Genomic DNA, 14884 nt, shown 5'->3' on the forward strand with positions numbered 1-14884 from the left:
CCAAAATCTGGCTAATTTGAACACTTTTCTGATTAATCAAGAGTTAGTATTGTAAACATCTGGATGCATATGAATAATAGCTGAAATTATGCATGTTTGTGTGTGTTTATATGGTGTGTATTTTCCCCCTTTGTGTCCTAGTCCAGACAGTGCAGAGAGAGAAAGCTGGATGTGGGATTTCGAAGATAATCTCCCAACCAGATGGCAAAACATCCCATATTCCTTTTGAGGTTCCCCACGTGATCCCCTGTAAGAGCTGTGTGTGTGTGTGTGTGTGTGTGTGTGTGTGTGTGTGTGTGTGTGTGTGTGTGTGTGTGTGTGTGTGTGTGTGCCTGTGGTGGGGGTATATATGCTCACACACAATTATTATTAAATCACGTGACACAAGTGCGTATGCTAATAACAGCCGTAACGTCACATTAATCCAGTGACCTGGTTAAGCCCCCGACTGAAGGAAGTGAGGAAGAGAAAGGAGGAGGTGGGGGGTGCAGAGCTGCCAGAGCTGCTGGGGAAGAGAGAGGAGAGACAAAGCGCACTCCCTCTCACACACACACTCTCACACACTCATTCAACCCTGTGAGCGGCAGAGTGGAGCAGAGCAGAATGGGAAGTGCTTTAACACAGAGGGAAATACAGGCAGAGAGAGGAACATAGGACCAGCGTGGGGCTCCTACTACACACACACCCTTAACATCACACATTCCTGTTCTCTTACACACCCACGCGTGAGCTCGCGTGAAATCCGGCTGCCAGGCTGGACGGGACGGCGAGGACACCCACCTCACACACTCGCACACATGCTCACACAACCACGGACACACACACTACTCTGGAGCGTACTATGGTGGTCCAGGGAGCGGTGACACCCGGGAGAACCCGCCGGCTGATGCTTAAGCTGCCGGTAGGGACTCTACGGAGGAATAGTGGAGAGAGGGTAAGACACAAGCTTCACTTAATTCCTCTTCCCTACTTTCTCTCCTCTTCTCCCAGTTTGTCATCACTATGTGACCATGTCTCTGTGCTGTTATGTGTGTTTGTGTGTGTGTGTAAGCAGGATTTAAAAAGGTTGTTGGCTAATCCAGGGGACAGTATTAGATTGGAGTCAGTGGAAGGCAAGTCAAGAGCAAAGCTTTTAATCTCTACAGTGGACAATACTTTTCTGTGTTTGTCCTCCTGTCAGTCCGAGTCTGTCAATCCGTCCACTGCTCAGTCTGTCTCTGTCATTGCTAATATATTCCACTGCCGTCCTCAGTTTTTCAAGGTTGCAGGGAAGTCTCACTGTGGGAGTGCTGCCTTTGAGTACAGCTTGTTTGCCTGTCACTGTCGGCACAATTGAACTGACTCGAGACATGAGTTAGTTTCCTTTCATTAAGCAAAGCCACATGTTAGCCTTGCCTTGCAGCTTTATTTAAAGTGCTGGCTCCTGTCAGTGTCATCAAAAGCTTCAGTGTTTATGTGTTTGTGTAAATCTGGTGGGTGTGGGCTGAGCTCTGAAGATAATAGTTTCCAGCTAAGCTTAGACGTGGAATGTGGGTTGCAGAGTTGACCTTCATGTCAGTAGTAAAGACAGGCTGGAACCTGCCAGGTGATTCACCTCTTTTGCTCTTGAGTAAAGTTGTTTACAGCACGAGAAAGCTGCATGTGTGTATGTGTGTGTGAACGGAAAGCAGCACGCAAGTTTGCAGCTGTGAGCATATTTGTGTGTGTGTGCGTGTGTGTGTGTTAGTGATTCCCCACTGCATTCATTCTGTGATTCAGCTCTCTTTTATGTTGCAAATGCCCTGGTATTAAATGAATCAGACTTAAGTAGAGAGTGTGTGCAGGTGATGAGCGAGCTGGGCTTACAGTTCTACCAAACTACTTTCCCAAAAATCATGAGGTGCTTATAGGATCAAATTGCATTGACTTTACATCTACCTTTTGAAACCCTCTATCTTTCCAATTGATGTGATGTGACTTCAGTTTCATTAACATGCCTCTTTGAGCGAATCTACCTTCCGAATGCCACCAGCTCTTCCGAGAACCGCTGGCCTCTTTGTAGTTCTCTCTTTGATTGGACGTGTACACAGAGGATATAGTCACACACATGCTACGCACATGCTATCATAAATTATTGGATGAAAACACCTTTCACTTTAATAAGCCCTACTTCATTTCACTAACAGTAAAATAACAACTATAACCTTTTACATCTCCTTACACAGAAATACATAAAACACAACCTGGTTTCTTTGCAAAAGTAAGCTTTTATTGTCAGGTTGCACTGAAGTGAGAGACTTGAACTTGAACTGGAGTCTCAGACAGTATATGTTAGAATTTGTCCTGCTGGTTTCAGGTACAATCCAAAGTAGAGTAGCAATGATTGATCATGTCAGTAATTTTCCAAAAAAGCCAAATGTGACAGTTCCAAATGTGTGAATTCGCTCTTTTACTTTGTCTTACATTATAATAAATTGAATATTTTTGGGTGTTGGACTGTTGGTCAGCCAAAGTGAGATGTGCTCTAGGTTATTTTGATTTTGTCGCTCTACAATGTTTTATAGACCAAACAGTTATTAGAGAAAATAATCTGCAGATTCATCAATAATAAAAATAACTATATTTCTACAGTGGCTGGTAAACTGTGGTCTGACAGAATCTGGCTGTCGTTGTAGTGCTTGATTTAGGGAAACTGTCATTTTTAGAAAAGTAATTGCTACTGCTTGATTGGCTGAAACACACACACACACACACACACTCACACACAGTCACTCAAATCACCTTAATTAATGGAGAAAAGCTGGTTTTCTCACACAGAACCGGAGGGAGGTCTCTCTCCCCTGATAGCATTCTCTTTCTCTGTCTCCAATCCTTCTTGGAACCAGCTGTGTGCAGACAGTCTGAAGAGGCTTGTTGTGATTTACATACTTGTTGGAAAAATGACTGAATGTGTGCATAAATGTGCAAGAATGCAGCCGATTTTCAAACTAGTTATCTTTCACCACATGAGCAGAACAGTCTGTTGAAGAACAAAGCTCAGCCATCTAACGCAGACACTCCTTATACTGTCTGTTGTGTTATGAATCTACCTTACCGTGTCCTTACTGATCCACCAAAATACTTTCACTTCTATACACAGCTGCAGCTTTGTCCTGCTCTGACTTGTCATGTTAGATAACTCACAGCGTTATAATCCTGCCTTATGTAACTGAATGAGCTGCACAGATGAGTAACAGCATATAGAAAAAAATGTTACAGAGAATCTATATCTACACGCAGCTGACTGAGAGGAATGTTGCAATGCAGATGTTTATTCCTGGGAGCTTAGATCCAGTTAAAAGCATTTTGCATACTTGGAAGAAGAGCTAATATGTCCTTCAGCATTTACCAGTGAACATGGAGAGATAGTGGGTGCTCTTCAACACTGGATAAACGCTTCCCTCAAAACAAAACAAAACAAAACTCCAACCCATTAACACTCAATAACTATAGTTGACACCATATTTTAAATATGGATCCCTCAGATTGCTTTTCGCCTCCCAGATTGCAGAGTGGAGGAGACGTACCACCTTCTCATCTGTGCCCTGTCACTTACTAATGCAGATGAATTGTATCACATCTTTTTCCGTGGTTTCTGATGAATGTGGGCTTCTTTCACACTTAAATGAGTAATATCTACAGCGGGAACATAGCCATCTTTGTTCATGGTCAGCAGCAATGACACATCTGAACAAGACGTGCCTCGTTAACTGCAGAACAATAGAGGAAGAGACCAACTTGATTCTCATCTTTTTCTCTCTGAATCACCTAGTTTTCCTCCTCCTCGTTATCCAGCCTTCATTTCAAGACTTGACATGATTCACTCCTTATTCTGTCTCTCTTGAATACCTTTTACACATTAACACGTTTGCTTCATTACATAACAGTTTAGAGAAAATGAAAGTGACAAGACATGAAAGGAGTATATCATTATGAGCATAGAGTGGTTGATAGATAATCCTAGTCAAACTTTGGCTGTTTACAGTATAACAAAAGTTTTTATAGGTGGATGTCTTCCATTAAGATTACTTCCATGAGCGGCCTGAATTAGGCTTATCCTCCGCCTTTGTTATTCAGCTATCATGTTAAGCTGCTCAGCCCTTTTCCTGTGAAATTAAGGACAAAAACAAACAAACAAAGGGAAGAGAGGGGGCGAGAAAGTGCAAGACATATGTGTGTTTATCTATGTCTGTGTGAGGGCAGGGGGTTTCAAAACAGACGCAACACATTTGTGATTTTCGGAGGGTAAATCGCTCTCCGAGGAAACATGTTGTTGTCGGTTGCACCACAGGGGAGCGAAGGGTAAAGGTGGGAGGGGGCGGATCACTGACGAAGAAAAGAAATTCACACGGGCTCGCAGACATATTCAAAACACACATTCATGAGCAGAATAGGAATGCAAACAGACAATAGCATGACTGTAATTTACCACTGTAGGCCTGAAAGCCAGGCAAGTGGTGAGGCAGGAATACTAATCGATGCTCATTACCTTTAACATCTTGCATGCACCAATCATAGAGAAGGTCAGCACTGGACTCTGGCATTCAGTGGTGTCAGGCTGATACAATGCCCAGTTCTCATCAAACTAATCTAATTGTGCAGACATTAGTGTCAGGATTCATTTAAGCAGCTTTGAAATTGAATAACACAAAAAATGCATGTGTGAAACCAAAGAAATAAGTTTCTGTTTAATTTTTCTTCATCCAGCTATTAACAACATGCAGTTTAGAGCATTGAGTTTTTGCCCCCATGGTTCTGCTTTGCCTCGCTACATTATTGATTCCCGGGAATCTTGTCCTGCCCCCAGGACTGTAGGTGAGAACGCTGTGGTCAGTCAGTCCAATTAAAGAGACAAAGAAAGGGGAAAGAGGGAAGGAAAGAAAGAAAGATGTGGGAATAGTTGGAACTATAGACTTCTAGGCTCCTGAAGGCCCCTCTTGCACCACACCCTATTCGGCATGAAAAGGGACCCCCCTTTTCTCCCCAAGGCAGCTCTGGAGGAAGAATGTTTTTGAGCAAGAGAGGGAAAGGGGGGCGCACAGGGGAGACTCCCACCCTCCTCTCCACCCTGTCTCTTTCATCACTCTCCGCTATGATTTTTTCCCCCTGTCTTTTATTCCTTGTCCAAAATCAACCCGCAGACCTATAGACAAATGGCACAGCTGCGTCTATGAGTTCAAAGTAAATCTGTAGAGCAGAGCATGATCAAACAATGAAGAGATGATCGCCTATTGACTGTGAGTGAAGGCTGAAGGCAGTGAGCTGCTGATAATGTGTTTTCTCTATGGAGACAGTTTGCTAGCAGGGTAGCTATGGTGAGAGTGGACTCCTCTGTCCTCTGCCAAAACATCCCCAGTAGATGAATGTTTGTGTGTGTGTGTGTGTGTGTGTGTGTGTGTGTGTGTGTGTGTGTGTGTGTGTGTGTGTGTGTGTGTGTGTGTTTGCATCCTCTGCCACCTTCATGCAGAGCTCAGAATGATTTCTTCATTATCTCTGCTTCTCTATTCTCAGAAATGTCTGTGTGGAATCCTGTTAATCACACACAGACATACAAAACTGAAGAAGAGACAGAGCAGAGAAAAAGAAAAAGAAAAAAGAAGAGAGTGGGTTGATGGGAAAGAGTCTTAAATTCCATCTTCCCCCCCAAAACAGGATGTGGAGACCCCCGAAATGTTCCTTAAATATCCCAGCACAATCTGTGCCCTTTGTTAGGCAGAGATAACACGACTCAAAGAGAGAACGGAGGCACTGTGACTCACTCATATGAAGGGCTTTTATTCATGGTTGCGTGTGTGTGTGTGTGTGTGTGTGTGTGTGTGTGTGTGTGTGTGTGTGTGTGTGTGTGTGTGTGTGTGTGTGTTTGTGAATCATGCTATGACAGGAAAAGAGAAATAGAAAGCAGAGTTGGGGAGAAAATGATAAAATATGTGTTGTAAAATCTTAAAAATATGGTAAAGACTTTCTTGAAGATACTGTGTGTGTGTGTGTGTGTGTGTGTGTGGGTGGGTGTGTGTGTGGGTGGGCAGGCGTATGTGTGGATGTGCATGAGTGACAGAAACAGAGTGGAAAAGGCTAAGAAAGAAAGAAAGAAAGAAAGAAAGAAAGAAAGAGATTGACAGAGGTGCGGTTCTAGTCTCTTGTTTTCCCGTGGGTATACTGCAGTAACATAGTAATCCTCATTAATATTTATCTGCCAGGCAAAGTGGAGAGAATGATTAGCTCAGGAGTGTGTGTGTGTACGTGTGTGCGTGTGTGTGTGAGTGCGTGCATGTGAATGTTTGCTGCATGTGTGAGTAAAGCATATTACAGCATATAACACATGAACTAGGTCAACTTCTATACTTAAGAGACTATAACAAGTCCCGGTACTTCAAAGGTTTTTGTGTCATCATGGGGGCTTTCACTGAACTCACACACAATAAACTACATTTTTACATTAATTAATCCAAGCACACATGTCAGCAGGGAAACCAAAGCTCATGGCATGTATATACACTTCTACACATACACAAACACACACACACATTAGGATTTCCCTGCTTTTATCTCTCTCTTGAGCCACATTACGTTATGTTATTGATTTTCTTGCTCACACCTCTAACACAATCACATTAAACTAGACTGATCAGAATTGAATTTCAGACCGGGTCTATACACCTATGTCACTTATAATCTCCATCATGATGACAGTGGTGTGTGTGTGTATGTGTGTGTGTGTGTGTGTGTGTGTCTGTTGAAAATTACCCTATAAGAAATTTAAGCCTGCAAAATCCAGTCACCAGGTTTATTATTGCATAAATATTGTAGTAAAAGAAGAGAAGAGGTGTATGAGTCTGAGCAACATTTCCTGTGTGTCACATGTCCTTTCTGCCCTCTCGTACACAACTGTTTCAGTGAATTTGTGCACCAGAGTGCCTCAGCTGAGAATGTTCCTGTGAATTTATAGTGTCTGTGACCCATTTCCCTCCACTGCTCCCCCCGCCCCCCTCTCTCGCTCTCTCTCCCTATCTCTCTCTCCCTATCTGACTTGCTTGTACTCTAGTATAACACGCCTGAGTGAAGATCAGAGAGCATGGGGAAGATTGAGAGATAGAGAGTGATATGCAGGAGAGTTAAAAGATGGAGGGAGAGAGAGGGATGGATGGAGACAGGGAAAGTAAGAGGATAGAAGAAAGTACTGAGATGAGGAGGTGTAGAGAAAAGGTGACAGTTCACTCCTGATTTCATGTGTATGTCAGGACAGCAGTTTAAGAAGTGAGGTTTATTTATCATCATTAATATGTGCATAAAGGATGAAATCATTATCTCACAGTTTGCCTGTTAATTCCATCTGTCTGTGACCAGGCTGATTGGAAAATCCCAAACATTTTTTTCTCTTTTCTGTATTATTACAAGCCAGCCAGCTGACACTGTGGTGCTGACTGTTTACATCACAGGGCCTGGATGACCTTTCCCAGGATTCAGCGGGACATTACACACATGGAATCATGGGAACAGTGCATTGTTGTACCTAACCTCCCTGCTCTACCATAACAAGTATTTACACCCCTCATAAATTACAGTGGCTGAGAGGTGAACATCCACAGCCAACCCCTGATTCATTTTAGAAAATTCACACTGTAGGAATGCCACACATTCCTCATGGGTTTCTCAAGACACCACTGTGAGGGTGGAAAGTAGCACTCACTGGTGAAATTGAGGAAATTTGAAGGTGCATCCACTCTTAAAGCATTAATAACTGGTGTTTCACATTGTTGAAAGGCTAAAAATACAAAATATCATGACTACTGTAAGGTGTTGTACTGTATTAATAGCAAACAAATGGTCCTTGCATTATACAGCAATTTCTTTACACACAAACACCAACTCAGCCCTGGTGGTCGAGTAGTTATAGCGCACGCCACATAAGGGCAGCCTCCCTTGTTCGAATCTGGCCAGGGACTTATGCTGCAGGTCATTCCCCCCTCTCGCTCTCTCTCTCTCTCTCTCTCTCCCTGTTTCCTGTCGGCCTTTCTGCCAGTTACTATATAAATAAAGCCAACAAAACATAAAAATCGTTTAAAAAACCACACCAACTCAGCAGTGAGTAGGAGTGACCCCTTGTATCGATAAGTCTACTATGAATCAGAGTGAGCCCAGAAAGGCCATTTAATCCAAATTGGCTTTGGTAGAAAGGCAGAGAATTACTGTACTGAACAAAGTTATTGAATCCTATATTGATCAAAGCTTTCTGGGGAAAGTGAAAGGAAAGCAGAAAATCTGAACATGTTCAGCTCTGTAAAGCTATCGAGCATTTAAGCTTTTTTGCCTTTCTTAAATATTTAAATTGACATGTAAGAAATCCTGTATGATCCAGGAGACAAAGACGGGTCTATAAGAGGTAGAAAGGGTGTTCAGTGACTTTATTTGATATCAGGATTAGTAGTCTTTCCACAAAAAACACAGAAAACATTTATCATGTATTCTGTATCTTCATTAAAAATACTGTTCAGCCAAGAGTTTATCACAAGGGTAAACTCACTGTCACTGTAAGCTTGGCACAGTTTGTATGTGGGGGTTGTATTGCCTCCATGTGGCCATTGTTGCAAATGGGTGTTTAAAAGCAAATGTAAGATAAGCTTCACTGGGATTTTTATCTCAAATAAATTTACATACTTTGCACATTCAGTGCAAGGATGATGTGTTGGAGTAGCAGCATGTCTGGTATTCTTCTTTTTTCCCAAGAATTCTTGTAGGTCAGGTCAGAATACTCCATCCTGGGAAAACTGGCTCAGAGGAAAATTGTCTCCTTTTTTAAAAGCATTCTGGCTAAAATCCCAGTGCTGTTAATGGAAAGTAATATGTCAGTGTTATACTATCCAATGACTAATTTGGTGTGTGTACATACTGTATGCATTGTTGTATATGTATATGTCTATGTTTGAGTGTGTGTTCTTTATAGATTCAGACCGACATGCATACAGACAGTGTTTAGTCTGTTCAGGTGTCTGAGAAGGTGCATCTCTCCCTCTTTGAAAAGTGAGACAGTGAAAGGGAGAGTGAGTGCTTTCATCTGTCCCTCTCTCTGGCTCTGGACCAGTGTCTCACAATGTGAGCTGCAGTATGAGAGTGCATATCGCTTTAAAAACAACTACCAGAGAGCGAGACTAAGAGACTGGCTACATTTCCTTAGAGGGAATGTTTGTGTTTGTGGCGATTAGACCAGTGGACAGAGGGTGCATTGCTTCATTGAGAAGAAAAGAGCGAGCAAGAGAGGAGGAGGAAGAAGAAGAAGAGAGAGAGAGCGAGAAAGAGTCAAGAGGGACCACAAGCTGCGTGGGACAGGGACAGAAGGACTCACAGGGTTTGACCTTGAAGAAGGCATCAGACTGCTGAACCCCAGAGAGACCGAGAGGACAGAGAGGGTCAGAGGCCAGACAGCAGAGGAGAAAGCCACAGGGCTGACTGGCTTACCTCTAGAGATGACCCATTTATTCTCTACTGGAACTAAATGGTATCAAGAAGACAATAAAGGCTAATCATCCCATCTCATCACTTGGGCCTCTGTGGATTTTACCTGTAATGGCTGACATGTGCATATAAAGGTTCACAAATGTGATACCTGTGGATATCTCATTCGCAAACATCTCAACTTGTTGGTGCAGTAATGGAGGCAGTCTTGTTAGGTCTAGATGATGCGGTCTGTACTCGGCAGGGTCTTCTGTGGACTCTCACCTCCACAGCCCTCCGACGCCTTCGTGTGCATGCCAGGAACCTCCCTGGTCACCTGCATCTATTGCACACGCACAGGTGTGTTTCAAGGCCGCTATACCAGGTAGGCTGCACCTCACAAAACATCAATCAGACACCCTTACACTGGGTATTTATTGACAATTTAAATTTAAATTAATTTACATCTGCTACAAGATAGTTATAGGGATTAAATCAGAAGCCACCTATTGTCTGTCTACCTGTGGTGCCACCCATGTAGAATGATATCCAGCCTATGACAATAGCTGTAAATGAATGGTAACACACTAATGTTATGTAAGTCTTGGGGCCGAATGAGAGGCACAGAGTGAACTGATTATGTTCTGTAGACCAGGTACGTCCTTGGACCAGGGGCAGGGTTAAACATGACTGATTTGTTTCATTAAGCATTGAGGACAGAACTGGGTTAGATGCTGTGGCAGTGATCCTGGTAGTGAAATAGGACAGACAAGTTGACACAGTTTTATAACACATTGCTCAGGTGCATGTGAAGTATCTGTTGGGCTGAAAAAGGGGCTTTGTTTTATGTTTTTGCACCTGCACAGTTCTTTAGTTGTTGTTGTAGTCCAGATGCAGAGCCTTTACAGGAAGTTCTGTTGCCAGGGTCTGTTGCCTAACCCTAACCCTAACCCTAACCCAACCCTAACCCTAACCCTAACCCTAACCCCATTATTAAGGTGCTGGTAAGGAGGCCATTAGTGAAAAGGGGACACTTCCACCTAAAAGCACTTATAGGCAATGTTTTATATGTTCTCTGGTCACTGTACCTCTATTGCTTAGCATGTTTATTATCAAACTCCCTGGTGACTTTTAATGCACTAAATATTTTCATCTGCTTGAAAAAGAGCTGTTTCACCGGTTTGATTTTTTTAAACTTGTTTTAGGAAAAGGTACTGTGTCTTTGGTGCCTTGTGTTTGTCTAGCTGTGATTCAGCAAAATGGTCGATCAGTATTCGCTGCACTATATCTGAATCAGTGCTCAGGGCTTTCATTGAGCGATTAGTATTCCTCGGGCGTCTCATCTGCCCTGTATGCAGCTGGCACTACCAGAACAAACCCAGCGAGCTCACAGAGAGAGATTCATCAGGCCTGTTGTGAGACGGCAAAAAGCACAAACTGTACTGTGTAGCACAAAATCATCACGCAGCACCAGTGTACAGACTTAAATACATATACATATACATACACACACACACACACACACACACACACACACACACACACACACACACACAATATGTCTTTTCCTGTCTTTTTGTTCAGAATCCCCTTTTTATTCTCAAGAGGCAAATAAGCTGGATTGTTGTTCTAGCTTTTGTCTTCAATCGTGTTTTCATGTGGCTCCTAAGTTTAAGCATCCTGAGGGGGAGCAACACAATCAGAGGAAACTGAAATAATACATCAGGCCTCTCCAAAACAAACCCATCCTTAACACCCCCTGCTGGTTTGAAGAAGCACAAACGTCTGAAAGAGTCCACCCTAACACCTCTCAAACAGAGGTCGTTTGGCATTTCCCCAAACTTCCTCTGAAAAGGGCTTTGAGGGCCACAAACAAATATTTCCCCCCGGGCCCGATGTAGTGGTACCATCCAAGGTGGAGCAGTTAATAGTGATGGGAGTTACAGAGGCAGGGAAGGAGGGGTCAGTGTGTCAGGCTGCAGGATGGGGATATCCCTGGCTCACTGCACTGCCTCTCTGCCCTGCTTCCTCTATTACTGTTAATGAGATACCCAGCCTCACACAACTGGCACACACACAATGGAGAGAGAGAGATTAATACTGATAAAGAGCGGGAAAACTTTAACTGTGTCTTTATACTGAATCAAGCTGTTCACTTTCTACACTCTTAATTTGCCTCTGCTCCACTTCTCTAACTTAAATCTGCTCCCCCATGTCTGTTTTTCCTCTCTGAAATTCTATTTTCGTTTTAGCCCCCTTACTTAAATTACTTCTTCATTTCTTATTTAACTCTCTCTACTCCTCTACTCTCCTTTCAACTCTGACTGGACAAGACATCCTTTACTGGCAGTCCTAGATACTCAATCAGGACACCAGCCCAGATATTTTACAGTGCTCCAGTGTGTGACACATATGTCATGGTGATAATTTTACACGAAAGGCGCTTTGCGTGCTCTGTGAAACAGCACAGTGTGTGTTTGAGCTGTAGCCTTACAGTAACTGGCATTTGTGAAATGTTTGTTCATGCAGAGGTACTGTTATTTCTCTCATGAGAGAACGCAGCCACGTGTTCACACTTTCATGCATCGGGCTGAGTAATATTGACTCAACAGCCTCCAGTCACACATTTTCCTCTGGTGGTGTGACCCTTTAAATAGGGTTAGCACCGACAGGCGTACAAGGGCAGTGCTCTGTGGTGCTGTGTTAGACAGTGTCTCTGGGTAATTGTTTCTCATTTCTCATGTTGCTTTCCATTCACATTGATTTCAGCTCCTTGCCATTTCTCCTTGCCACCCCCCCCCCCCCCCCCCCAACCCCATAACATCCCACACCATCTCAGTGGCAGGATATCCTGAGGAAGAGGCAGGTGTAATGACTATAACAAACACAGGTGTTCGGACTTCCCCTGAGTTGCAAGAGTTTACCTGTAATCACTGCTGTCCCACAACTCTCTAGAGTTGCAACAAGGCTTCATTTTGTGCTAAATGTGAAGTGACACGTTGTGATGCAAAACTCATCCTCAGCATGTGGAGCATCCCTGATTTCAGACTTGACAAGATAAACATCATAAATAGACCGGGTTTATTTCCTGTTAGTGTTTTCCTAATACCAGCAGCTGACAGGAAGCTGATTCTTTGGCACGGCAAACAAACTTAGATCTGTGTTGTTTCCTAGCAACACAATTCAACTGAAAAGTTTCATACATATTTAAAATCTTGCAAAATGTCACATCTGTCATACTTAGTCATTATAGTTCACCGCTCTGTTAGCTTAAAGTCTCTGTGTACTGCATCATATTTTGGAATGAAACCCAGGCCAGTTTACTCCCACTGAACTCATCTGGTCCTGTTTCCTGCGAGAATAGCTTTGTCACTGATCATGTTCCTTTCCCACTGATGAGTCCCATTCCTGTATGAAGCAGAGACGCTGCAGCATAACCCTAAAAAAAGACACACAATCCTCCCTCTGTCTAGGAGTTTGGTGTCAGTTCTGTTACTTCTTTTGTATGCAGTGTGATAAACTGCGGGCGCTCGGTCAAATCATGATGTTTTCAAAGCAAGTGGATTTCTTGGAAGTGGAGTCGACTGTGTTTGCCAGAAGGACACAACAGTGCGCAGTTCAGTTTGTTAAGTCTCCCGGACTCTCATGTTCAATTTATCATCCATTTGTTCTCATACTCCACAGAATCAGATGTCAATAAATAGACTCATGACAAGCAGGCAAATATCCAGAATGGGAAATCTGCGTGTCCTCACTAATTCCCAGCCTGATTCCTTTTTTCCCCCTCTGTTTTCCAGCCAAGTCATTATTGGATAGAAGTTGAAGCTGAACTTGTGACTTCCTACTGAAGAATTTTGATCCTTATCCCGGTCTGGCATCCATCTTTGTTCTCATTGCCAAAGACAGGATCTGTATGTGAGAAAATCTTTTCCCAGAACCGAATTGAAGTTTGGCGATTCAGGAGGGGTTGAGGGCCAGAGCGGACATTGTTTCAGTTTCAAATTTTTCCAGTGCTTTGTTTATTTTTTTTTGTAATTCTCTAATCTGTTTGCAACTAGCCAGAGGCATGTTTGTGTTTGATATCCCTGCATAGGCACAGACTCACACAAACACCCCTCTGTAGATTCTGTTGGTGGTTGAAGCCGTTTACAGTGTCTCCCTGGGGAGAGGGTCTTATTTGCATAGTTCGTCTGGAAAACATTTCCACTGCTCCATTCCCAGGTCTATCAAATACCAGTGTGTGATTGTAAATGTGTGTGAAACTGAGAGGAAGGGAAGAAGGGAGGGAGTGCTTTTTGGTGTCTGAAATTAAGAGAAAAGGTCCTGTAGAGTATCACAGTTCGACCATGGGAAACAAATGTAAATTCTTCTACTTGGTCGTGACTCCATGAATCATAAATCACCATCAAAATTTTTATCTGTCATTAATATTTTGATGACACAAATGTGTTTGATAAGTCTCTTGGTAATTTGCAGTCTTCCATGTTAAACATCTAAAGCATGACACCCCTCCTCCCTTTCCACACCCATGTGCCATGTGTGTCATTTACACTAGTTACTGGGCACCATAAGCTTCTTAGTCATGCCAGGATCTCATTTCTCTGCTAAAGTGAGAATGTGACACACTCCATGATAGCATGGCCGTTCACTTGATTAATTACAAGCATTTGGATTCTCACACGCTCAAAGGCTCAAAGGGTACCATACAGTCATCCTATAGGACTAATCTGATTCTCAGATTTAAGTATTAGATACATTGAGAACAGGTTCAACTTTGGCTTTGCAACAATATTACAAGATAAATCACCTGTTATTGTTCCATGACACAAAAAATCATATTTTAGTTGATTTCACATAAGAGTAGTTGTAAAATATCATCAATTTCCCAGATATCAGTTGACATGTTGGAGGCTATCCACTTGTTAAACATGATAAAACACATGGGTTTCATGATGTAGCTGGTGTTTTATTGTGCCAAGGTTGAACGGCCTGCTTGATAAATCTGGCTAGTATCCCTCTAAATCCTCTAAGTGTGTCTGAGTTGTGGCCAGAGCCACAACTGAGTGGCCAAAGCGGACGTCATATAAGGTTTTTTGGAAGTGGTCCTCCTCTAGTGAGTGAAGGGATAGGTTTAACTGTAGCATTAGTGATGGGGATATAAGAGCTTATAATGTTTTAAGTTCAGAGGTTAGGGCATCGGTATAGAATGGTAATCCTGGAGGATTACCAGGGGAATCTAGTGAATATCTGAGGAAATCCCTCTCAGGGACTCTTAGATTCTCTGTTTGTATGCATATTATATCCTCTATCGGTGTGTCCACATGTATTTACCAAACAAAGGTTTAAAGTTTTGTGTATGTTACTTTAAAGAAGAGAAGAAATATCATCATTTAGTTGAAGTAAAATATTCAGAGCCTAAATCTGACCACAATGACAA

General features: G+C 42.8%; 1 protein-coding gene across 6 annotated transcripts in view; it reads left to right on the forward strand.

Annotated features, from left to right (window-relative positions):
* Window positions 1-537: 537 nt before the first annotated feature.
* frmd4a (FERM domain containing 4A) overlaps window positions 538-14884 on the forward strand; it is a 58198-nt gene continuing 43851 nt past the window's right edge. For all 6 annotated transcript variants that reach the window (XM_053319412.1, XM_053319409.1, XM_053319413.1 and 3 more), the window contains exon 1: window positions 538-934. In XM_053319412.1, the coding sequence (XP_053175387.1) occupies window positions 842-934 (93 nt within the window). In that variant the 5' untranslated portion in view covers window positions 538-841. The remainder of the gene's footprint in view (window positions 935-14884) is intronic.

This window comes from Scomber japonicus, chromosome 5 (assembly GCF_027409825.1).
Source record: "Scomber japonicus isolate fScoJap1 chromosome 5, fScoJap1.pri, whole genome shotgun sequence".
Taxonomy (NCBI): Eukaryota; Metazoa; Chordata; class Actinopteri; order Scombriformes; family Scombridae; genus Scomber; species Scomber japonicus.